Source organism: Panulirus ornatus, chromosome 36 (genome assembly GCF_036320965.1).
Source record: "Panulirus ornatus isolate Po-2019 chromosome 36, ASM3632096v1, whole genome shotgun sequence".
Taxonomy (NCBI): Eukaryota; Metazoa; Arthropoda; class Malacostraca; order Decapoda; family Palinuridae; genus Panulirus; species Panulirus ornatus.
In genome coordinates, this window is record NC_092259.1 from 17741446 (window position 1) to 17768774 (window position 27329).

The 27329-nt window shown below is 49.4% G+C and overlaps 1 protein-coding gene across 8 annotated transcripts in view; it reads left to right on the forward strand.

The window, feature by feature from the left end:
• The window catches only part of LOC139760418 (uncharacterized), an 857321-nt gene that overhangs the window by 744574 nt on the left and 85418 nt on the right, over positions 1-27329 (forward strand). For all 8 annotated transcript variants that reach the window (XM_071683590.1, XM_071683591.1, XM_071683595.1 and 5 more), the window contains 2 exons: positions 14092-14239; positions 25034-25211. In XM_071683590.1, the coding sequence (XP_071539691.1) occupies positions 14092-14239; positions 25034-25211 (326 nt within the window). The remainder of the gene's footprint in view (positions 1-14091; positions 14240-25033; positions 25212-27329) is intronic.

Here is a 27329-nt window from a genome sequence, read left to right on the forward strand (position 1 = left end):
CCAGGCTCCTCCTCCTCCTCCTCCTCCTCCTCCTCCTCCTCCTCCTCCTCCTCCTTGTCTTCCTCATGTTCTTCTCTCTCGTCGACGTGAGCGGGTGCTGGGACACACGTCGACCTGTAGTGTACAGCCTGACTTGCAGTGTACAGCCTGACTTGTAGTGTACAGCCTGACGTGGTGTACAGCCTGACCTGTAGTGTACAGCCTGACGTGGTGTACAGCCCGACCTGTAGTGTACAGCCTGACTTGCAGTGTACAGCCTGACCTGGTGTACAGCCTGACTTGCAGTGTACAGCCTGACCTGTAATGTACAGCCTGACGTGGTGTACAGCCTGACCTGTAGTGTACAGCCTGACTTGCAGTGTACAGCCTGACCTGGTGTACAGCTTAACCTGATGCACAGCCTGACCTGTAGTTTACAGCCTGACCTGGTGTACAGCTTAACCTGATGCACAGCCTGACCTGTAGTTTACAGCCTGACCTGGTGTCCAGCCTGACCTGTAGGTTAAAGTCTGACCTGGTGTACAGCCTGACCTGTAGTGTACAGCCTGACCTGGTGTACAGCTTAACCTGATGCACAGCCTGACCTGTAGTGTACAGCCTGACCTGGTGTACAGCTTAACCTGATGCACAGCCTGACCTGTAGTTTACAGCCTGACCTGGTGTACAGCCTGACTTGTAGGATAAATTCTGACCTGGTGCACAGCCTGACCTGTAGTGTACAGCCTGACGTGGTGTACAGCCTGACCTGGTGTACAGCCTGACCTGTAGTTTACAGCCTGACCTGGTGTCCAGCCTGACCTGTAGGATAAAGTCTGACCTGGTGTACAGCCTGACCTGTAGTGTAGAGTCTGACGTGGTGTCCAGCCTGACCTGTAGTGTACAGCCTGACCTGTAGGATAAAGTCTGACCTGGTGTACAGCCTGACCTGTAGTGTAGAGTCTGACGTGGTGTCCAGCCTGACCTGTAGTGTACAGCCTGACGTGGTGTCCAGCCTGACCTGTAGTGTACAGCCTGACGTGGTGTACAGCCTGACGTGGTGTACAGCCTGACCTGGTAAGATCTGTGATGACCACATAATATATGCCAGTGCCGGATCTGGCTGGTGATGGTCAGGTGACTTACGACACGGTGGGTGGAGGGGCACGTGCACGTGAGGTCAATGTGCACGTGATTCGTGCACGTGATCTTGCCTTCCCCCAGGGAGGCACTCACTCCCCTCCTGAACTAAGAGTGTTGAAATATTGACCGGGAACCATCTTGCACCCTCACACGGGAACCATCTTGCACCCTCACACGGGAACCATCTTGCACCCTCACACGGGAACCATCTTGCACCCTCACACGGGAACCATCTTGCACCCTCACATGGAAACAATCTTGCACCCTCACACGGGAAACATCTTGCACCCTCACACGGGAACCATCTTGCACCCTCACACGGGAAACATCTTGCACCCTCACACGGGAACCATCTTGCACCCTCACATGGAAACAATCTTGCACCCTCACACGGGAACCATCTTGCACCCTCACACGGGAACCATCTTGCACCCTCACATGGAAACAATCTTGCACCCTCACACGGGAAACATCTTGCACCCTCACACGGGAACCATCTTGCACCCTCAAACGGGAAACATCTTGCACCCTCACACGGGAACCATCTTGCACCCTCACACGGGAACCATCTTGCACCCTCACACGGGAACCATCTTGCACCCTCACACGGGAACCATCTTGCACCCTCACACGGGAACCATCTTGCACCCTCACACGGGAACCATCTTGCACCCTCACATGGAAACAATCTTGCACCCTCACACGGGAAACATCTTGCACCCTCACACGGGAACCATCTTGCACCCTCACACGGGAAACATCTTGCACCCTCACACGGGAACCATCTTGCACCCTCACATGGAAACAATCTTGCACCCTCACACGGGAACCATCTTGCACCCTCACACGGGAACCATCTTGCACCCTCACATGGAAACAATCTTGCACCCTCACACGGGAAACATCTTGCACCCTCACACGGGAACCATCTTGCACCCTCACACGGGAAACATCTTGCACCCTCACACGGGAACCATCTTGCACCCTCACACGGGAACCATCTTGCACCCTCACATGGAAACAATCTTGCACCCTCACACGGGAACCATCTTGCACCCTCACACGGGAACCATCTTGCACCCTCACACGGGAACCATCTTGCACCCTCACACGGGAACCATCTTGCACCCTCACACGGGAACCATCTTGCACCCTCACATGGAAACAATCTTGCACCCTCACACGGGAACCATCTTGCACCCTCACACGGGAACCATCTTGCACCCTCACACGGGAACCATCTTGCACCCTCACATAGGAACCATCTTGCACCCTCACACGGGAACCATCTTGCACCCTCACACGGGAACCATCTTGCACCCTCACATGGAAACAATCTTGCACCCTCACACGGGAACCATCTTGCACCCTCACACGGGAACCATCTTGCACCCTCACACGGGAACCATCTTGCACCCTCACATGGAAACAATCTTGCACCCTCACACGGGAACCATCTTGCACCCTCACACGGGAACCATCTTGCACCCTCACACGGGAACCATCTTGCACCCTCACACGGGAACCATCTTGCACCCTCACATGGGAAACATCTTGCACCCTCACACGGAAACCATCTTGCACCCTCACACGGGAACCATCTTGCACCCTCACACGGGAACCATCTTGCACCCTCACATGGGAACCATCTTGCACCCTCACACGGAAACCATCTTGCACCCTCACACGGGAACCATCTTGCACCCTCACACGGGAACCATCATGCACCCTCACACGGGAACCATCTTGCACCCTCACACGGGAAACATCTTGCACCCTCACACGGGAACCATCTTGCACCCTCACACGGGAAACATCTTGCACCCTCACACGGGAACCATCTTGCACCCTCACACGGGAACCATCTTGCACCCTCACACGGGAACCATCTTGCACCCTCACACGGGAACCATCTTGCACCCTCACACGGGAAACATCTTGCACCCTCACACGGGAACCATCTTGCACCCTCACACGGGAACCATCTTGCACCCTCACACGGGAACCATCTTGCACCCTCACACGGGAACCATCTTGCACCCTCACACGGGAAACATCTTGCACCCTCACACGGGAACCATCTTGCACCCTCACACGGGAACCATCTTGCACCCTCACACGGGAACCATCTTGCACCCTCACACGGGAAACATCTTGCACCCTCACATGGGAAACATCTTGCACCCTCACACGGAAACCATCTTGCACCCTCACACGGGAACCATCTTGCACCCTCACATGGGAAACATCTTGCACCCTCACACGGGAACCATCTTGCACCCTCACACGGGAACCATCTTGCACCCTCACACGGGAACCATCTTGCACCCTCACACGGGAACCATCTTGCACCCTCACACGGAAACCATCTTGCACCCTCACACGGGAACCATCTTGCACCCTCACACGGGAACCATCTTGCACCCTCACACGGGAAACATCTTGCACCCTCACATGGGAAACATCTTGCACCCTCACACGGGAACCATCTTGCACCCTCACACGGGAACCATCTTGCACCCTCACATGGGAACCATCTTGCACCCTCACACGGAAACCATCTTGCACCCTCACACGGGAACCATCTTGCACCCTCACACGGGAACCATCTTGCACCCTCACATGGGAAACATCTTGCATCCTCACATGGGAAACATCTTGCACCCTCACACGGGAACCATCTTGCACCCTCACATGGGAAACATCTTGCACCCTCACATGGGAACCATCTTGCACCCTCACACGGGAACCATCTTGCACCCTCACACGGAAACCATCTTGCACCCTCACACGGGAACCATCTTGCACCCTCACACGGGAACCATCTTGCACCCTCACATGGGAAACATCTTGCACCCTCACATGGGAAACATCTTGCACCCTCACATGGGAAACATCTTGCATCCCCACACGGGAACCACCCTGTGTCCCAGGCTCCCTGCGTGCCTGCCTGCCTCACCCTGTGTCCCAGGCTCCCTGCCTGCCTGCCTTCCTGCCTCACCCTGTGTCCCAGGCTCCCTGCCTGCCTGCCTGCCTCACCCTGTGTCCCAGGCTCCCTGCCGGCCCGCCTGCCTCACCCTGTGTCCCAGGCTCCCTGCGTGCCCTCCTGCCTCACCCTGTGTCCCAGGCACCCTGCCTGCCTGCCTACCTCACCCTGTGTTCCAGGCTCCCTGCCTGCCTGCCTGCCTGCCTCACCCTGTGTTCCAGGCTCCCTGCCTTCCTGCCTCACCCTGTGTCCCAGGCTCCCTGCGTGCCTGCCTCACCCTGTGTCCCAGGCTCCCTGCCTGCCTGCCTGCCTCACCCTGTGTCCCAGGCTCCCTGCCTGCCTGCCTCACCCTGTGTCCCAGGCACCCTGCCTGCCTGCCTACCTCACCCTGTGTTCCAGGCTCCCTGCCTGCCTGCCTGCCTGCCTCACCCTGGGACCCAGGCTCCCTGCCTGCCTGCCTGCCTCACCCTGTATCCCAGGCTCCCTGCTTTCCTGCCTCACCCTGTGTCCCAGGCTCCTTGCCTTCCTGCCTCACCCTGTGTCCCAGGCTCCCTGCCTGCCTGCCTCACCCTGTGTCCCAGGCTCCCTGCCTGCCCGCCTGCCTCACCCTGTGTCCCAGGCTCCCTGCCTGCCTGCCTCACCCTGGGACCCAAGCTCCCTGCCTGCCTGCCTGCCTCACCCTGTGTCCCAGGCTCCCTGCTTTCCTGCCTCACCCTGTGTCCCAGGCTCCCTGCCTTCCTGCCTCACCCTGTATCCCAGGCTCCCTGCCTGCCTGCCTGCCTCACCCTGTGTCCCAGGCTCCCTGCCTGCCTGCCTGGCTCACCCTGTGTCCCAGGCTCCCTGCCTGCCTGCCTCACCCTGTGTCCCAGGCTCCCTGCCTTCCTGCTTCACCCTGTGTCCCAGGCTCCCTGCGTGCCTGCCTGCCTCACCCTGTGTCCCAGGCTCCCTGCGTGCCTGCCTGCCTCACCCTGTGTCCCAGGCTCCCTGCCTTCCTGCCTCACCCTATGTCCCAGGCTCCCTGCCTTCCTGCCTCACCCTGTGTCCCAGGCTCCCTGCGTGCCTGCCTGCCTCACCCTGTATCCCAGGCTCCCTGCCTTCCTGCCTCACCCTATGTCCCAGGCTCCCTGCCTGCCTGCCTGCCTCACCCTGTGTCCCAGGCTCCCTGCCTGCCTGCCTCACCCTGTATCCCAGGCTCCCTGCCTGCCTGCCTGCCTCACCCTGTGTCCCAGGCTCCCTGCCTGCCTGCCTCACCCTGTGTCCCAGGCTCCCTGCCTGCCTGCCTCACCCTGTGTCCCAGGCTCCCTGCCTGCCTGCCTCACCCTGTGCCCCAGGCTCCTTGCATGCCTGCCTCACCCTGTGTCCCAGGCTCCCTGCCTGCCTGCCTGCCTGCCTCACCCTGTGTCCCAGGCTCCCTGCCTGCCTGCCTCACCCTGTGTCAAAGGCTCCCTGCCTGCCTGCCTCACCCTGTGTCCCAGGCTCCCTGCCTGCCTGCCTCACCCTGTGTCCCAGGCTCCCTGCCTGCCTGCCTCACCCTATGTCCCAGGCTCCCTGCCTGCCTGCCTCACCCTGTGTCCCAGGCTCCCTTCCTGCCTGCCTCACCCTGTGTCCCAGGCTCCCTGCCTGCCTGCCTCACCCTGTATCCCAGGCTCCCTGCGTGCCTGCCTACCTCACCCTGTGTCCCAGGCTCCCTGCCTTCCTTCCTCACCCTGTGTCCCCGGCTCCCTGCCTGCCTGCCTCACCCTATGTCCCAGGCTCCCTGCCTGCCTGCCTCACCCTGTGTCCCAGGCTCCCTTCCTGCCTGCCTCACCCTGTGTCCCAGGCTCCCTGCCTGCCTGCCTCACCCTGTATCCCAGGCTCCCTGCGTGCCTGCCAACCTCACCCTGTGTCCCAGGCTCCCTGCCTTCCTGCCGCACCCTGTGTCCCAGGCTCCCTGCCTTCCTGCCTCACCTTGTGTCCCAGGCTCCCTGCCTGCCTGCCTCACCCTGTGTCCCAGGCTCCCTGCCTGCCTGCCTCACCCTGTGTCCCAGGCTCCCTGCCTTCCTGCTTCACCCTGTGTCCCAGGCTCCCTGCCTGCCTGCCTGCCTCACCCTGTGTCCCATGCTCCCTGCCTGCCTGCCTCACCCTGTGTCCCAGGCTCCCTGCCTGCCTGCCTCACCCTGTGTCCAAGGCTCCCTGCCTGCCTGGCTCACCCTGTGTCCCAGGCTCCCTGCCTGCCTGCCTGGCTCACCCTGTGTCCCAGGCTCCCTGCCTGCCTGCCTGGCTCACCCTGTGTCCCAGGCTCCTTGCCTGCCTGCCTGGCTCACCCTGTGTCCCAGGCTCCCTGCCTGCCTGCCTGGCTCACCCTGTGTCCCAGGCTCCCTGCCTGCCTGCCTGCCTCACCCTGTGTCCCAGGCTCCCTGCCTGCCTGCCTGCCTCACCCTGTGTCCCAGGCTCCCTGCCTGCCTGCCTGGCTCACCCTGTATCCCAGGCTCCCTGCCTGCCCGCCTACCTCACCCTGTGTCCCAGGCTCCCTGCCTGCCTGCCTGCCTCACCCTGTGTCCCAGGCTCCCTGCCTGCCTGCCTGGGTCACCCTGTGTCCCAGGCTCCCTGCCTGCCTGGCTCACCCTGTGTCCCAGGCTCCCTGCCTGCCTGCCTGGCTCACCCTGTGTCCCAGGCTCCCTGCCTGCCTGCCTGCCTCACCCTGTGTCCCAGGCTCCCTGCCTGCCTGCCTGCCTCACCCTGTGTCCCAGGCTCCCTGCCTGCCTGCCTGGCTCACCCTGTATCCCAGGCTCCCTGCCTGCCCGCCTACCTCACCCTGTGTCCCAGGCTCCCTGCCTGCCTGCCTGCCTCACCCTGTGTCCCAGGCTCCCTGCCTGCCTGCCTGCCTCACCCTGTGTCCCAGGCTCCCTGCCTGCCTGCCTGGCTCACCCTGTATCCCAGGCTCCCTGCCTGCCCGCCTACCTCACCCTGTGTCCCAGGCTCCCTGCCTGCCTGCCTGCCTCACCCTGTGTCCCAGGCTCCCTGCCTGCCTGCCTGGGTCACCCTGTGTCCCAGGCTCCCTGCCTGCCTGGCTCACCCTGTGTCCCAGGCTCCCTGCCTGCCTGCCTGGCTCACCCTGTGTCCCAGGCTCCCTGCCTGCCTGCCTCACCCTGGGGTGGTTCTCCCCCCATAGCACCACCTGGGTCTCTTCCTATCACTCTCGTTGTAAGCTGGAGGTGGGATCGCCGTAATGGGCGGTATGGGCGCCGTAATGGGCGGTATGGGCGCCGTAATGGGCGGTATGGGCGCCGTAATGGGCGGTATGGGCGCCGTAATGGGCGGTAAGGGCGTCGTAATGGGCGTTGATGGCGCCTTAATGGGCGGTGAGGGCCACTTTCCGAGGCCACGGCCCCTGGGTGGCGCTACCCAGGGTGTGCAACCCCGGGGTCAGAACAAGCATCTCCACTCACTCCCGGAAGACGTGGCTTTCTTTTTCCCATCCCTAGCCCTTAGCCTTAGTTCTCTCCTCCATCCTTGTGTCCCAGTCACATTCCCACCTGCTGGCCTTGGTACTGCCCCCAGTACCACCCTCTGGCCTAGGTACTGCCCCCCGTACCACACATTGGCCTTGGTACTGCCTCAGTACCACCCCTAGCCTTGGTACTGCCCCCAGTACTACCCCTGGCCTTGGGACTGCCCCCCGTACCACACATTGGCCTGGGTAGTGCCCCCAGTACCACACACTGGCCTTGGTACTGCCCCTGGTACCACTCTGGCCTTGGTACTGCCCTCAGTACCACCCGCTGCCCTTGTTACTGCCCCCAGTACTACCCGTTGGCCTTGGCACTGCCCCCAGTACCACACACTCCCCTTGGTACTGCCCCCAGTACTACATGTTGGCCTTAGCACTGCCCCCAGCACCACTTACTTCCCTTGGTACTGCCCCCAGTGCTTCCCGTTGGCCTTGATATGGCCTCCAGTACCATCCACTGGCCTTGGTACTGCCCCCAGTACCACACACTGCCCTTAATACTGCCCCCAGTACCACACACTGCCCTTGGTACTGCCCCCAGTACCACACGCTGGCCTTGGTACTGCCCCCAGTACCACACACTGGCCTTGGTACTGCCCCCAGTACCACACACTGGCCTTGGTACTACCCCCAGTACCACACACTGCCCTTAATACTGCCCCCAGTACCACACACTGCCCTTAATACTGCCCCCAGTACCACACACTGCCCTTAATACTGCCCCCAGTACCACACACTGCCCTTAATACTGCCCCCAGTACCACACACTGTCCTTGGTACTGCCCCTAATACCACCCACTGGCCTTGGTGACCTGACCTGACCTTACCCTTAAGGACTCAGTTCACAAAGAAAAAGCCAGTGATACCCAAAGGGTCGTACCGTCGTTCTCCCAAGGAGGGTCGTACCGTCGTGCTCCCAAGGAAGGTCGTACCGTCGTGCTCCCAAGGAGGGTCGTACCGTCGTGCTCCCAAGGAGGGTTGTACCGTTGTGCTCCCAAGGAGGGTCGTACCGTCGTGCTCCCAAGGAGGGTCGTACCGTCGTGCTCCCAAGGAGGGTCGTACCGTCGTTCTCCCAAGGAGGGTCGTACCGTCGTGCTCCCAAGGAGGGTTGTACCGTTGTGCTTCCAAGGAGGGTCGTACCGTTGTGCTTCCAAAGAGGGTCGTACCGTTGTGCTTCCAAAAAGGGTCGTACCGTTGTGCTTCCAAAGAGGGTCGTACCGTTGTGCTTCCAAAGAGGGTCGTACCGTTGTGCTTCCAAGGAGGGTCGTACCGTTGTGCTTCCAAAGAGGGTCGTACCGTTGTGCTTCCAAAGAGGGTCGTACCGTTGTGCTTCCAAGGAGGGTTGTGCGTCAGCTCCCAAGGAGGGTCGTACCGTCGTGCTCCCAATTAGGGTCTTACCGTCGTGCTCCCAAGGAGGGTCGTACCGTCGTGCTCCCAATTAGGGTCTTACCGTCGTGCTCCCAAGGAAGGTCGTACTGTCGTGCTCCAAGGAAGGTTGTACCGTCGTGCTCCCAAATAGGATCTTTCCGTCGTGCTCCTAAGGAGGGTCGTACCGTCGTGCTCCCAAGGAGGGTCGTACCGTTGTGTTACCAAGGAGGGTCGTACCGTCATGTCACCGTCGTAGTCCAGTTGGTGTACCGTGCACGATCAGTTTCCCCAGCGGCAGTTTAATATGGCTACCCCCCCCCCCACCACCACCACCTCCCCCTCGGAAGACACCCATGAGTAAACAGTATGAGTAAAGTGAATAACAAAATGGTTGACACAGAGAGGGAGGGATGAGTCAGGTTTTGCCGTGAGTACACGGGCGGGTGTGTTTCCATCCATGTATACCACTCGCTAAGGTAGCCTCGTCATCTGGGTGTAGCGGCAGTGTTACACTCGCTAAGGTAGCCTCGTCTGCTGGGTGTAGCAGCAGTGTTACACTCGCTAAGGTAGCCTCGTCTGCCGGGTGTAGCGGCAGTGTTACACTCGCTAAGGTAGCCTCGTCTGCCGGGTGTAGCGGCAGTGTTACACTCGCTAAGGTAGCCTCGTCTGCCGGGTGTAGCGGCAAGTGTTACACTCGCTAAGGTAGCCTCGTCTGCCGGGTGTAGCGGCAGTGTTACACTCGCTAAGGTAGCCTCGTCTGCCGGGTGTAGCGGCAGTGTTACACTCGCTAAGGTAGCCTCGTCTGCCGGGTGTAGCGGCAGTGTTACACTCGCTAAGGTAGCCTCGTCTGCTGGGTGTAGCGGCAGTGTTACACTCGCTAAGGTAGCCTCGTCTGCTGGGTGTAGCGGCAGTGTTACACTCGCTAAGGTAGCCTCGTCTGCTGGGTGTAGCGGCAGTGTTACACTCGCTAAGGTAGCCTCGTCTGCCGGGTGTAGCGGCAGTGTTACACTCGCTAAGGTAGCCTCGTCTGCTGGGTGTAGCGACAGTGTTACACTCGCTAAGGTAGCCTCGTCTGCCGGGTGTAGCGGCAGTGTTACACTCGCTAAGGTAGCCTCGTCTGCTGGGTGTAGCGGCAGTGTTACACTCGCTAAGGTAGCCTCGTCTGCTGGGTGTAGCGGAAGTGTTACACTCGCTAAGGTAGCCTCGTCTGCTGGGTGTAGCGGCAGTTACACTCGCTACGGTAGCCTCGTCTGCCGGGTGTAGCGGCAGTGTTACACTCGCTAAGGTAGCCCCGTCTGCCGGGTGTAGCGGCAGTGTTACACTCGCTAAGGTAGCCTCGTCTGCTGGGTGTAGCGGCCGTGTTACACTCGCTAAGGTAGCCTCGTCTGCGGGTGTAGCGACAGTGTTACACTCGCTAAGGTAGCCTCGTCTGCTGGGTGTAGCAGCAGTGTTACACTCGCTAAGGTAGCCTCGTCTGCTGGGTGTAGCGGCAGTGTTACACTCGCTAAGGTAGCCTCGTCTGCTGGGTATAGCGGCAGTGTTACACTCGCTAAGGTAGCCTCGTCTGCTGGGTGTAGCGGCAGTGTTACACTCGCTAAGGTAGCCTCGTCTGCCGGGTGTAGCGGCAGTGTTACACTCGCTAAGGTAGCCTCGTCTGCTGGGTGTAGCGGCAGTGTTACACTCGCTACGGTAGCCTCGTCTGCTGGGTGTAGCGGCAGTGTTACACTCGCTACGGTAGCCTCGTCTGCCGGGTGTAGCGGCAGTGTTACACTCGCTAAGGTAGTCCCGTCTGCCGGATGTAGCGGCAGTGTTACACTCGCTAAGGTAGCCTCGTCTGCTGGGTGCAGCGGCAGTGTTACACTTCGCTAAGGTAGCCCCGTCTGCTGAGTGTAGCGGCAATATTACTCTCGCTAAGGTAGTCCCGTCTGCCGGGTGTAGCGACAGTGTTATACTCACTAAGATAGCCTTGTCTGCTGGATGTAGCGGCAGAGTTACACTCGCTAAGGTAGCCCCGTCTCCTGGGTGTAGCGGCAGTGTTACACTCGCTAAAGTAGCCCTCTCTGCTGGGTGTAGCGGCAGTTTTACACTCGCTAAGGTAGCCCCGTCTCCTGGGTGTAGCGGCAGTGTTACACTCGCTAAGGTAGCCTCGTCTACTGGATGTAGCGGCACTGTTACACTCACTAAGGTAGCCTCGTCTACTGGGTGTAGCGACAGTGTTACACTCGCTAAGGTAGCCTCGTCTGCTGGGTGGGTATAGCGGCAGTGTTACACTCACTAAGGTAGCCCCGTCTGCTGGGTGTAGCGGCAGTGTTACACTCGCTAAGGTAGCCCCGTCTGCTTGGAGTAACGGCAGTGTTACACTCGCTAAGGTAGCCTCGTCGTCTAGTTGTAGCGACAGTGTTACACTCGCTAAGGTAGCCCCGTCTGCTGGGTGTAGCGGCAATATTACTCTCGCTAAGGTAGGCCCGTCTGCCGGGTGAAGCGGCAGTGTTACACTCGCTAAGGTAGCCTCGTCTGCTGGGTGTAGTGGCAGTGTTACACTCACTAAGGTAGCCTCGTCATCTGGGAGTAGCGGCAGTGTTACACTCGCTAAGGTAGCCTCGTCTGCTGGATGTAGCGGCAGAGTTACACTCGCTAAGGTAGCCCCGTCTCCTGGGTGTAGCGGCAGTGTTACACTCGCTAAAGTAGCCCTCTCTGCTGGGTGTAGCGGCAGTTTTACACTCGCTAAGGTAGCCCCGTCTCCTGGGTGTAGCGGCAGTGTTACACTCGCTAAGGTAGCCCCGTCTACTGGATGTAGCGACACTGTTACACTCACTAAGGTAGCCTCGTCTACTGGGTGTAGCGACAGTGTTACACTCGCTAAGGTAGCCTCGTCTGCTGGGTGTAGCGGCAGTGTTACACTCGCGAGTGTAGCCCTGTCTACTGGGTATAGCGGCAGTGTTACACTCGCTAAGGTAGCCCCGTCTGCTTGGAGTAACGGCAGTGTTACACTCGCTAAGGTAGCCTCGTCGTCTAGGTGTAGCGACAGTGTTACACTCGCTAAGGTAGCCCCGTCTGCTGGGTGTAGCGGCAATATTACTCTCGCTAAGGTAGGCCCGTCTGCCGGGTGAAGCGGCTGTGTTACACTCGCTAAGGTAGCCCCGTCTGCTGGGTGTAGTGGCAGTGTTACACTCGCTAAGGTTGCCTCGTCTGCTGGGAGTAACGGCAGTGTTACACTCGCTAAGGTAGCCCCGTCTGCTGGGTATAGCGGCAGTTACACTCGCTAAGGTAGCCCCGTCTGCTGGGTGTAGCGGCTGTGTTACACTCGCTAAGGTAGCCTCGTCATCTGGGTGTAGCGGCAGTGTTACCCTCGCTAAGGTAGCCTCGTCTGCTCGGTGTAACGGCATTGTTACACTCACTAAGGTAGCCTCGTCTGCTGGGTGTAACGGCAGTGTTACCCTCGCTAAGGTGTTCCCGTCTGGGTGTAGCGGCAGTGTTACACTCGCTGAGGTAGCCTCGTCATCTGGGTGTAGCGGCAGTGTTACACTCGCTAAGGTAGCCTCGTCTGGTGGGAGTAGCGGCAGTGTTACACTCACTAAGGGAGCCTCGTCTGCTGGGTGTAACGGCAGTGTTACACTCGCTAAGGTAGCCTCGTCTGCCAGGAGTAACGGCAGTGTCACACTCGCTAAGGTAGCCCCGTCTGCTGGGTGTAACGGCAGTGTTACACTCGCTAAGGTAGCCCGTCTGCTGGGTTTAGCGTCAGGGTTACACTCGCTAAGGTAGCCTCGTCATCTGGGTGTAGCGGCAGTGTTACACTCGCTAAGGTAGCCTCGTCTGCTGGGAGTAACGGCAGTGTTACACTCACTAAGGTAGCCTCGTCTGCTGGGTGTAACGGCAGTGTTACACTCGCTTAGGTAGCCCTATCTGCTGGGTGTAGCGGCAGTGTTACACTCGCTAAGGTAGCCCCGTCTGCTGGGTGTAGCGGCAGTGTTACACTCGCTAAGGTAGCCCTCTCTGCTGGGTGTAGCGGCAGTGTTACACTCGCTAAGGTAGCCCCGTCTGCTGGGTGTAACGGCAGTGTTACACTCGCTAAGGTAGCCCCGTCTGCTGGGTGTAGCGGCAGTGTTACACTCGCGAGTGTAGCCCCGTCTGCTGGGTGTAGCGGCAGTGTTACAGTCGCGAGTGTAGCCCGCTCTGCTCTGCAGAATCCCCCCCTGGGCTGGCCAGCTCATAACCAGTAGTGACACATGGATTGTGTTGTACCAAGAATTATGTAATTGTGACCCAACTGCCACTGTCTCCCCGGCTATCACAGGTTTTGTGTTGCGTTTACAACAGTGTGGAAGACAGCACTGAGTTGAATGATTCAGCCCAGGGTTTTATGGTTGGTAGGGGTGGCTTACATAGTGTTTTTGTGTTACTTTTATATGCCATTGATCATCGGGTATTTCTGTAGTATGCTGTTAAATGAGCTGCAGTACTGCAGCGAGACACCAATATATAAGTTTACAGCAAGGGAAGGTACATAGTATTGTGTTGCAGTAGCAAAGGGAAGATTGAAATAATGTGTTGCAGTAAATAGCAAAGGAAAGAACATATTGTATTGCAGTATGCAACAAGAGAATAGTATTGTGTTGCAGCATGTAAAAAGTGAAGAATAGAATAGTGTTGCAGTATCAAATGGAAGAATATATATTGTGTTTCAGTATGTAAGAAAGGAATAGTATTGTGTTACAGTATGTAATAAGAGAACAGTATTCTTGCAGTATGCAATAGGCAAAAACATAGTGTTGTTTTGCAGTATACAACAGGAGTGTTACATATGCTGTGGTTTTTTGTTGCAGCTGATAGCAGGTTTGTAACATAGTATCTCATACAATATATAATAAGGTTTATCACTGTATTTTGTGTTGCAGTACACAAGGTTGTGACAAACCAGTTGATCAGTGCAATACACAGCAGGAGTCTGATGTGTCAGTTAACATTTTTTATTCAGGTTTTGTGATACATCAAACTGTCTTATGCCATGTTAAGCAGCAGTACCAGCACAGCTCTGACACTCTTATGTTGTTGTTGTTGTTGTTGCAGGATTTTTGCTCAGTTGTTCTTGTTTCAGCAGAGTTTAACATTGTTTTTCTTGTTGTTGCAGTGAGGAACAAGGGTCAGGTCGAGACGGGTCGCTATAGGTTCCTGGCCCGGGACGGTGGCTACGTCTGGCTTGTGACACAAGCCACACTCATCCATGGACCCAAGGATCACAAGCCACAATACGTCGTCTGCCTCAACTACGTCGTCAGGTAAGTCCGTCTTATGTTGTACCACTTGCCATACAGCTGCATCATCAGGCACAGTGAAAGGCAAAGTCATGTCATGAAATTTGTTGAAAATACATGGCAAGGCTAAACTTATGGTGCAATGTGCCATGCGTGTCATGCAGATGGTTGCTAGCACTGACATAAGTTGCCTTTGTATATCTTTGATAAATAACGAAACAAACCAATCCATTATGTTCTTCACACTGCTGTTGTATTTAATATTATGACAAGTTTCCCCATTTCTGGTCTCATTTACTCAGATGTTTGCAGAGTTGCTTTTCGATTATATAAAAGTTTCAAAGTCAGTTTTCCCCCATTTTGTATAAATTCACTCCTTAGATTAGCTTATCATCCTCTCTTACATTAAACATTATGAACTATGTTTTATTGTTGTATTATGTGTGAGAGATTTCGAAAGAAATGTACAATCTATATTATATACTGGGAATCACTTATTATCATAGTCAAATTGTGTTTTCAAATGGCAAACCAGATCCCATATATAACCATCAACTTACCAAGACATCTCTAACACACTGTGATTTGATGATACCGTTTTTTTTTTTTTAAGTTTTCCCATTATTTACCGGTAAGGTATTATAACAGTGCCTTTATTGGTTGAATGTGGCACCCCAGATTTTTTTTATTATCTGCAGATCCAATGTTGTTACTGCTATCCATGACACAAAGCCACATGCAGATATACAGTTGAAACACAACATTGGGGTAATTGTAGGTTGAGGATTGCAAGTGATTGTTAAGACTACAAAAGCTATGGCAAGATTTGGTGGAGCCACAAACCTCTGACCTCAGATGTCTGGCCAGACTTATAGAAACCTCAAACCTCAAACTAAAGATTTCCTAGCAGACTTGTTGAAGCAACGAACCTCTCACTAATCCTGAGCTCCAGTACCACACCAGTCATGCTACCACCTACCCGAAATGAGAGAAATGAAACAAAATAAATCATTCCTTTACTGTAATATGATTAACATATAACTACCACCACACATAATGTACTACCACACAACATATATCATTACCACCACTACATATCATCACTCCCACACTCACACCACATACCACCATCAAACACACCATTACAAAACTACACTAATACTTAGTATACATAGCCCACAGTCACTGCAGTGACATCTTGGAGCCTTCCTCTCAGTGACTCAATAGGATGCTCAGTGACACTAGTTTGTGATCAAAGTGTCGCCCATAACTCCATTACATAGCTGAACAAGTCTCCCCAATATTGGCCATCACATCTTAGCTATTGTGTACTCACATGTGCCCAGAGGTTCTCCATCGGCTTTAGGTACACTGATCTTGCAGACCAATCAAGGATGTCCCCTCAATAAGTGTAACAGACCAGTCCCTTACATTCTGTACATTGTGGTTAGGTTAGGTTATCTTTAGCCACACAAATGTGAAATCTTTCTCTGTTCATGATTACCACTCTTGTAGATGATAGTAGAACATCTTCCAAGATTTCAACATATTTCTCAGCTGTGAGATGACCCTCTGTCTTGGCCAGCTGCCCTACACAACTCCGGGTCATCCAGCCCCAGGCTCCACTTGTGATGCAGCCACTCCTTGATGCAACAAATTATCCTCATGTCTGCATATACAAATAACTAACAAAAGAGTTAACTTGAAATAATGCAGGAGAGGACAAGGTTTTCCTCATAGTTGTGGTGATTAAGGGACTGACTTTCCAACTAGGACAACATGATTAAACCCTCCATCAATTATGTCAGGGAGATGATGCATTGAATGGGGCAGGAACACCAATCAAAAGTTGACAATACTGAACAATAGTTTGGTATAATCATACATTAGCTTACCTTGTGTCAGTTCTGCATCATATGCAGCATGGTCGTGAACTCTATGAAGAAAACACCTCGTCTCATAACATGACATGGTCAAAACTGCATTGGCATCTGGGCATACCGTCCATCTCACAAATGCTAATCAGTTTTGTTTGTGTTTCTCTGTCAAAGGCAGGTTTCACAGCAGGGTTTTTGAGCTAGTAAACCAGACCAACATCAAATTCTTCACACCTGTCCATGTGCTGCATTCTAATTGTCCTTTAAAGCGTAAATGCCGCTTTTAGGGTCGACTTCCAGCATTGCAGGTATTCCTTGGTCTTGAAATAGTGTTGAAACACAAGGGCGACCTGGACAGTGACGGTTCTCTAATGTGCTTTCCCTGAAATTGCTGAATCCACTTTCTGCCGTTCTGCTCATTTGGAATTTTTGTTCTATTTGTTCAGGATCTTCTAGGTAGATTGTACCCTCTCTCATCAATGTGGTAGTTGTATGCATGGTGCTTGCTGTACATCTACCTGGTGTTTTGTGCACAGATGTGAGCTGAAATGATCAGGCAAACATCAATTGACTTTGGGTTAATTTGAACCCTTATCTGACCAGCAGCAGTTATGAAGCTTCAGGAATTCAGGCTTACCAACCATGAGTGTGTAACTGTGGTAGGGCTCTGATGATGTTTCATGAATTACATTTAATCTTGGGACAGTACCACAACAAAACTTTTGCCTTTCATTGTACATCATGTTGTTGTTTAACCTCAAACAGCTATGTCATCAGGTATGTCAAGCTCTGTGTTTACCTCTTAACATACAGCTATATCATCAGGTATGTCATGCACTTGTTTTACCTTTTATCATACAGGTGTGTCATGCACTTTTTTTACCTTTTATCATACAGGTATGTCATACTACTAATGTTATCAGGGATGGCTTGTTGATTTTGTACTTTACTATACAGCTGTGTTATCAGGTATGTCAAACTGATATTGAACCTTTAATCACAAAACTGTGTTATTAAGGACATCATGATACTGCTGTACATTTTATCATACAGCTGTATTATCAGATGTATCATGCTAGTGTTGTTTCTTTAATCATAAGTTGTGTCATTAGGATTGTTATATTGTTGTTACACTTTTATCATAATGCTGTATCATCAAGTGCATCATGCTATTGTTGTACATTCTATCATCCAACTAAATTGTAAGGTATGGCATGCTGTTTTACAATGTATTTCATACAGTCATGCTGTCACATGTATCATGCTGTTGTTGTACCTTCTACTGAACAGCTACATTACCATATGCATCAAACTTGTGGTATATCTTTAGTTTCAAAGCTGTGTTGGTAAATTCATCCAGCTCTTATTGTATCTTTAGTTACAAGGTATGTTCTTAAATACATCAAACTAGTGTTGTAAATATATTTTTTTACAAAATTCTTTCATTAGATATGTACAGCTCTTATTATATCTTTTGTAACACATTTGCATCATACTTGTCACCTCCTAACACTTAGAATGTGTAGGTGTTCTGAGTTAGGGAACACCTGGTTTATGTGAATGCTCTGAGTGGCAATTACTCGCTGGATGTTGGGTTATTTAGTTCATAATGTTATTCCTCCCTTATCATTGACTATCTACTGTCACCTGAGAGGATAGTGTTCTTTACGATTTGTTATTCTTGGGTAAAATTTCTTTTGATTGTCTTTTCTTCCATGCTGTCTCTACTCACTATGTAGGCTGGCAGAGCCAAAGCATTAAGGCAGTATGTCTAGTTTTTTTCATTTACAAAATTAATTCCTTATCTTTTAGTCCAGAAGAGCCAAGGATTGGGACACGTGTAGTAGGTTAGTGCAAGTGTGCACAAGTGTAACCTTCAATTCATCCAGTTTTTATTGTATCTGTAGTCATGAACCTATGTTCTTCAATGCATGACTGGTGTTGTATGTATCTTTCTTTACAAAGGTCTTTCATTATATATGAACACTTCTTATTATATCTTTTGTAACACATTTGCCTCACCCTAGTCACCTCCTAACACTAAACCTAGCATGTGCTGGAATTCATGAATTAAGGGGCAACTGTTCTGTGTGAATGTTCTTAGTGGCTATTACTGATTGGTAGGTTTCTATCTTGTCATGTTGTTCTTCCCTGGTTATTGACCAGATATGATAACATAAGAGGATACTGCACTTCATAATATATTAGTCCCATAATATCGAGATTACTGCCAAGGTATGATGTCGATTCCTTCACCCACAGCAGAATGCTAAGGATAAACAGAAGAATGGAAGCTCCCTGTAGGGATGAGGATAGTGTGTTTAGTATAGACCTGCGGGACCATTTTCATCACGATAGATCTCTGTATGCTAGGGATGATCTGCACTTAAATGAAATAAGGAAAGCCCACTTTGGCAGAGTAATGAATGAGAATATTAGGCCTTTTTTCTATAGAGATAAAATACTCAGGAGAGCAAATCACAGTCCTAGCTAAAGAAGAGACTAGGTGAGTGGGGGAAGGTGATGGGGTATCTGTGGGAGGTGGGTCTGTGCGTGGGGAATCTGAATGTGAACAAGATCGGAGGAACAAGACATCCAGTCTGATCACTATAAAGGTAGCAGCAGAGGATGGATAGGATTTTGGCGGTAGGGATCCTCAGTTAGTACCGGTAACCTCACAGGCAGAGGAATTAGCAAAGGTCAGTTGAAGACAACTCAGGCAGTATAAGTAGTGGGTTAGCACAGCTACAGGTCAACTCTCAGATACCTTTTGTGAACAATTCTGGTAGGGTCCAGCGCAGGGAGGTCAGAGTAAGGCGGCAAACCCAAACAGATGGAGAACTGTCGCTCTCTTGCTGCTACACACGCAGACATTAAGTCATAATACAAACATGCATACCAACAGTAAAAAAAAAAAAAATGGCAAATTCATTCCAGAAATCAACTTCAAGGAAAATAAGTTTAATATACACAAATGCCTGGAGCATCATTACGAAATGTGATGAACTTCTATCCTATGATGAACTTATATTCTATGATGAACTTGTATCCTTTGCAGTTACTGAATAACCAAACATTATTGCAATGTCAGAAACATAAGTAAACTGAGAATAAACACTTGATAGCTGAGTTAACAATACCTGTATAAAATTTATTTACGAAAGATCACCTATATGGGGTAGGTGGTGGAGTTTTGATCTATGGTGATAACAATCAAAGTGCTATGAAGATAAGCAAAATAGACACACACACTTACGACTATATATTGACATTACCAACAAGTTAAAAAGTAAATTACGTCATGGCGTTATTTACAGACCTCCTAAGCAAAAGGAAGACAATGATAAGATGTTATACAGTGAAATCAGAGCTATAGTGAACAGTAAAGAGGTTATAATAGTAGGAGACTTCAACAGTCCAAACATAAATTGGAACACGTTAACAGGTGAATGAGAGGGAACGAGACTAACTGAACTGATTAAAGATGCTTTTCTTGAACAGTTAATTAAAAAACCAACTAGAGGTAAAAACCTTGACCTTGTCCTCATCAGTGACAAATTTAATCAACTCTTGCAGAGTAGGCAAGAGTTTGCCAGACAGTGATCACAGTTTGATTGTATTAGAGATAAATTTAGATTATGAGACAAATGACAACAGACTCTTGATCCCAGATTGCATGTGAGCATATTTTAAAGATATTAGTCACAAAATTCACAATAACAATCGAACAAACTTCTTCATGTTCACACAGTAGAGGAAATGTGGAATAATTCTAAAAACACACTACTAGAGATTGAAAGTAAACATATTCCACAAATTACGAGGAGAACTTGCAATATTTCAAAGCCGTCATGGATGAATAGGAGAATAGAAGGACTCATTCACCAAAAGAAGAAAACAAAAAAATCAAATCAATGGAAACTGATGAGAATTGCTAGAAATTAATCAATATCCAAAGAGAGAGTAAGCAGGTCATAAGACAGAGTAAACAAGAGGAAGAAAAAAGAATTTTTGTTGAAAGTTAAGAAAATCCAAAGGAATTCTTCAAATATTTAAGACAAAGGAAGACAGTAAAAGAAGGAATTGAACCGTTACAAATCGAACATGACAAACTAACTACTGATAACAAGGAAATGGCTACCATACTTAATTATTCACATACTTAATTATTCTTTTAACTCCATATTCACAATTGAAGAAACATCTCAAATACGTGTTTTGATCCTGGCAAGGTCGCCAATTATATTGTTACAATCATGGCAAGGTCGCCAATTATATTGTTACAATCATGGCAAAGTCGTCAGTTTATTTGTTATGCACACTGGACTACGCTTTCTTAAGGTCATAGGATGAAAGTAAACACCAGTATTAAATCTACATATGATACAAGAAATAAAGAGTACAGATAACAAAAGCACATTCATCGGGCACAAGTATTTACTTTAAAACTCAACATTCCACATTCCAGGTAAGATTTCATACCAGATCTCTTTCCTTTTTGACAATTTGACCATAGAAACATGATACAAGTTTCACTTATTTGTTGGGCACTTCTATGACAAGTTACAATACAAAATGGTTGCAGTGTGCCACCTACATTACGTGCAGGGCATGTGATGGCTGAAGGAACTGCAACTAAGCAGTCATCAGGGGCTTTTATCAGGAGAGGCAGCCAGCCAGGAGTGACCAGCTCCACCCTGACCTGCCATTTTGGCTACAATAGGGAGGAATGACCACAATTACTCTTGATTGGTCAAAAGATTGATTGTCACGCCCTCATCCCGACTGTGATTGGCTTGAGGAAGGTCTGGCTCCCATACTGTTTAAAAGCCTAGCCCATCATCTCTGACAACACAACGAGGATAAGTGGGCGACCTCCCCCAGGTATGACCTCATGGCTGACCTTGGATCTCTTGACAACGTTACCTAAGGAGTAATTAGCAGGTCAATGCAACATGCACGGCTGATTGACCCGTAATCCAATTAACCTGTAATCCAATAAATACATATATATATAAGTATATATATATTTTTTTTCATACATATTTGCCATTTCTCGCGTTAGGAAGGTAGCGTTAAAAACAGAGGACTGAGCCTTAGAGGGAATATCCTTACTTGGCCCCCTTCTCTGTTCCTTCTTTTGGAAAACTGAAAATGGAAGGGAAAGATTTCCAGCCCCCCGCTCCCTCCCCTTTTAGTTGCCTTCTATGACATGCAGGGAATACGTGGGAAGTATTTTTTCTCCCCTATCCCCAGGGATGATATATATATATATTATTTATTTATTTATTTTGCTTTGTCACTGTCTCCCACGCCTGCGAGGTAGCGCAAGGAAACAGACGAAAGAAATGGCCAAACCCACCCCCACACACATGCACACACAGACACACACGTCCACACACGCAAACATACACACCCACACATCCCAACGCACACACATATATACACACACAAACACACACATATACACACATGCACACAATTCACACTGTCTGCCCCTACTCAATCCCATCGCCACCCCGCCACACACGGAATAACATCCCCCTCCCCCCTCATGTGCGCGAGGCAGCGCCAGGAAAAGATAACAAAGGCCCCATTCGCTCACACTCAGTCTCCAGCTGTCGTGCAATAATGCCCGAAACCACAGCTCCCTTTCCACATCCAGGCCCCACAGAACTTTCCATGGTTTACCCTAGACGCTTCACATGCCCTGATTCAATCCATTGACAGCACGTTGACCCCGGTATACCACATCGATCCAATTCACTCTATTCCTTGCCCGCCTTTCACCCTCCTGCATGTTCAGGCCCCAATCACTCAAAATCTTTTTCACTCCATCTTTCCACCTCCAATTTGGTCTCCCACTTCTCCTCGTTCCCTCCACCTCTGACACATATATCCTCTTGGTCAATCTTTCCTCACTCATTCTCTCCATGTGACCAAACCATTTCAAAACACCCTCTTCTGCTCTCTCAACCATGCTCTTTTTATTTCCACGCATCTCTCTTACCCTTACATTACTTACTTGATCAAACCACCTCACACCACATATTGTCCTCAAACATCTCATTTCCAGCACATCCACCCTCCTGCGCACAACTCTATCCATAGCCCACGCCTCGCAACCATACAACATTGTTGGAACCACTGTTCCTTCAAACATAGCCATTTTTGCTTTCGGAGATAATGTTCTCAACTTCCACACATTCTTCAAGGCTCCCAGGATTTTCGCCCCCTCCCCCACCCTATGATTCACTTCCGCTTCCATGGTTCCATCCGCTGCCAAATCCACTCCCAGTTATCTAAAACACTTTACTTTCTCTAGTTTTTCTCCATTCAAACTTACCTCCCAATTGACTTGACCCTCAACCCTACTGTACCTAATAACCTTGCTCTTATTCACATTTACTCTTAACTTTCTTCTTTCACACACTTTACCAAAACTCAGTCACCAGCTTCTGCAGTTTCTCACATGAATCAGCCACCAGCGCTGTATCATCAGCGAACAACAACTGACTCACTTCCCAAGCTCTCCCTTCCACAACAGACTGCATACTTGCCCCTCTTTCCAAAACTCTTGCATTCACCTCCCTAACAACCCCATCCATAAACAAATTAAGCATCCATGGAGACATCACAAACCTCTGCCACAAACCTACATTAACTGAGAACCAATCACTTTCCTCTCTTCCTACACGTACACATGCCATACATCCTCGACGAAAACTTTTCACTGCTTCTAACAACTTACCTCCCACACCATATATTCTTAACACCTTCCACAGAGCTTCTTTATCAACTCTATCATATGCCTTCTCCAGATCCATAAATGCTACATACAAATCCATTTGCTTCTCTAAGTATTTCTCACATACATTCTTCAAAGCAAACACTTGATCCACACATCCTGTACCACTTCTGAAATGACACTGCTCTTCCCCAATCTGATGCTCTGTACATGCCTTCACCCTCTCAATCTATACCCTCCCATATAATTTCCCAGGAATACTCAACAAACTTATGCCTCTGTAATTTGAGCACTCACTTTTATCCCCTATGCAAACATTCCGCCAATCCTCGAGCACCTGACCATGAATCATACATACATTGAATAACCTTACCAACCAGTCAACAATACAGTCACCCCCTTTTTTAATAAATTCCACTGAAATACCATCCAAACTTGCCGCCTTGCTGGCTTTCTTCTTCCGCAAAGCTTTTACTACCTCTTCTTTGTTTACCAAATCATTCTCCCTAACCCTCTCACTTTGCACACCACCTCAACCAAAACACCCTATATCTGCCACTCTATCATCAAACACATTCAACAGACCTTCAAGATACTCTCTCCATCTCCTTCTCACATCACCACTACTTGTTATCACCTCCCCATTAGCCCTCTTCACTGAAGTTCCCATTTGTTCCCTTGTCTTACGCACTTTATTTACCTCCTTCTAAAACATCTTTTTATTCTCCCTAAAATTTGATGATACTCTCTCACCCAAACTCTCATTTGCCCTCTTTTTCACCTCTTGCACCTTTCTCTTCACCTCCTGCCTCTTTCTTTTATACATCTCCCAGTCATTTGCATTATTTCCCTGCAAAAATCGTCCAAATGCCTCTCTCTTGTCTTTCACTAATAATCTTACTTCTTCATCCCACCACTCACTCACCTTTCTAATCTGCCCACCTTCCATGCTTCTCATGCCACAAGCATCTTTTGCGCAAGCCATCACTGCTTCCCTAAATACATCCCATTCCTCCCCCCCTCCCCTTACTTCCTTTGTTCTCGCCTTTTTCAATTCTGTACTCAGTCTCTCCTGGTACTTCCTCACACAAGTCCCCTTCCCAAGCTCACTTACTCTCACCACTCTCTTCACCCCAACATTCTCTCTTCTTTTCTGAAAACCTCTACAAATCTTCACCGTAGCCTCCACAAGATAATGATCAGACGTCCCTCCAGTTTTATCCTTGGGGATAGGGGAGAAAGAATACTTCCCACGTATTCCCTGCCTGTCATAGAAGGCAACTAAAAGGGGAGGGAGCGGGTGGCTGGAAATCCTCCCCTCTCGTTTTGTTTTTTAATTTTCCAAAAGAAGGAACAGGGAAGGGGGCCAGGTGAGGATATTCCTTCTAACGCCCAGTCCTCTGTTCTTAACGTTACCTCGCTAACTTGGGAAATGGCGAATAGTATGAAAGATATATATAGGTGTGTGTGTGTGTGTGTGTGTGTGTGTGTGTGTGTGTGTGTGTGTGTGTGTGTGTGTGTGTGCGCATGTTCCTTAGCCTGAGTTAGGTACCCATTTTATAAACCAAGCCATAATGATGGATGAACAGCTGGGTTGACTGTGTGGACCGACTGCCACAACTAGGATTTGAAACTATGTTCTCAACCCTGGGCAGCCCATGAATACATCACAGTGAAGAACAGTAACCGCAGCACCGAAGGTCCACCGCATCTACCACCCCTTCTACATTCATATCCATGTGCCAATACTTCTGCTGTCGTTGTTGCCACCAGAGCTATCACCACTCCTGCACCACAACTTTGTCCACCATCCTTGCCACCCCATCTGCAGTTGCCATCACCAACACCTTTACAAACACATATGCCACTACCTCTGCTGTTCCCTTTTCCATCACCACCATCATCATATTTAGGTTTTCCTGGTATACAATTCACACCACAGTGACTCAAGTTTTACATCCCAGTTCAATTCTCAGCTATCATCTTCCATGCCATCATTTAAATTCCTATCCTGTTATGCAGTGATGAGATCGTTCTGATGTATGTTTTACACCTCATAGGCAAACTTGTAATTGGAATTTGCCTGCATTTAGCTTTCATCATTTCACACCTTTTAATCTATGTTCTCCTTGAGCATTTTGAATTGAAAAGTTTATGCCATAATATTCAAGTTTCTTGTACTTTTTCTTTCAGTGGTGTTGAGTCTAGTGGTGAGATACTATCAGAGTTGCAGTTGATATGCAGTACTAACAGTCCTGCTAGTAGTAAGGTATCCAGCAAATCTTCTTCAGTCACAGTTGCTGCTCCCCCTGTTGTCAAGAGCATTGCCACTCCAAAAGTACCCTTGGCTAAGTCAAGCAACCAACCAAAAGTAAGTTTTGTACAATTTTTATTGTCACTCTTAAATCAGTGAGCTTTTTTCATTTATTGATTATTTTTTTCTCTTATTACAATGTCGTTTCTCCTTTTATTAACATTTGCAGAATATTATCTCAGCACCTTATACTGTGCTACCTTTACAAGTAAGTTTTTTAATGTTTTATTATGGTCTTTGAATGGTGAATGTTGCCTGTTTACAGTGGAACATTTTTTTTGTTAAGCTGGAAATTTGGAAATATTAGTTTTACTAGTCATATCAATTTATTGTACAAAGGAGATGATTGAATGCTGCAGTAGTAGTAAACACTTGGATCATTATATCTGTCTGTCTATATCTCTGATGCCCATTCCCACTGGGAACTATTTTAAAGGGTTGGCCATGGCAAAAGAGCCTCCACTTATCCCAGTCCTTACAAGCTACCCCTCACATATGCTATTCTCTGTATTCTTCTACCATTCCACTCTCTCCAGTATTCTTCCATTCTGTTTCTCCATGTCACGGGTGGTCTTCCTCTCATAGCAACCCCTTTAATTGTACTATCATACAATCTTCTTGTAAACCTTCAATCTTACATTCTTTCCACTTGCCCAAAAGTATTACATTTCATCCATTCTACAACTTTGCGTTTCATTCCCTTTGCTTTCCCTGCCATGCCACATCTCTCATACAGCCCTTCATTTCTCTCCTTATTTCATCTAGTCATACTACATGCTTCTCTCAAATAGCTCTTTTCCACAACTTGGATTCTTGACCTCTGATTCATTCCACGTCCAAGATTTGGCTGCATGGATCTGGATTGGGAGGGCTATGCTATCCCCTAATCCCTTCTTCACTTCCATACTTACGCTTTTTAAAGGACCCAGTAACTCTTGTACCCTTATATCTCCTTCCATATCACCAAATTTACTTAAGACATCTCCTAAATACTTAAAGCCTCTCACCTCATCTAGTCTTTCTCTCCCCATATCCAAAACACAGTTTAGCACTTTCTTCTTTCACTCTGTATGGTTTTGCAAATTGTATACTTTCACTCAGTTTCATTTCAAACACCATTACTTTATGTTTACTTGCATTTACCTTCACCTACCTACACATACACACATAAAAAACTTAGAACCCTCTGCAACTCCTCTTCACTCTCAGTGAGCACTACAATATCATCTGCAAACAGGCTTGCCACTAGCCACCATACTTAACCACCACACTCCATCTCTGTAACCCCTTTCCATAGTTTTACTTTCATTGATCAGTTCTTCAAAATACACTTTCCATCGTACTTCTCACCTTGTTTCTGCTGTTACACCCACCTCTTTCCTTTTCCACTTCCTTCTAGCACAATTTCATATTTTCTCTAAACTTTCTTCCATAATCTTAATCTACTCTTTCTTTGCTTTCCTGTATCAGCTTCTTGACATTCCACTTTCACATCTTATATTTTTCTTTCCTCCTTTGCTGAAATTCTTGGAGAGCCTTGTTTATTTTACTTTCTTCAAGTTCTTTCTTTTACCCGGTGGCCTTGATTGAGGCATGTTTTTTGCCCATGCTATGTCAGTCACTAAGAGAAAAAGGTGTTTCATAAGCACAGTGATAACAAATTGATTATATTTGAATGAAATGAGAATGGGTATATACTGTGTCTGATCCATGTACAATAAATGGGAGAGGAATTAAAGCCAAGAAATATATAAAGTTACATAAACTTTGGTTAATCTAATAGTACCCTGTGTACATAGCTTTATGTTTGAATATTGGTGGCAGCATACCATAATACCACATTGAAAAATAACCCAAAACCTGCCATTTAACATGCTGTTAATGTCATAACTGTCAGTCTATCATCCTTTTGTTACATTGCAACTATGTAATATTTCCACAACTAGAGATGGCAATCCATGTAATTGATATTCATCTGGAAAACACAGCTTTTGGAGATATTTTCCGGTTTTAAAGATGTCATTAGAAACATAAGTAGTAAGCAAAGTTTTTTTTAGTTGGTCACCATTTCCTGTATTAGCAAGGCAGCTCAAGGAACAGATGAAAAAAGGCCACTTTCACTCACATCCATTCTCTGTCTGTCATGTGCAATGCACCAAAACCAGAACCCCCCTA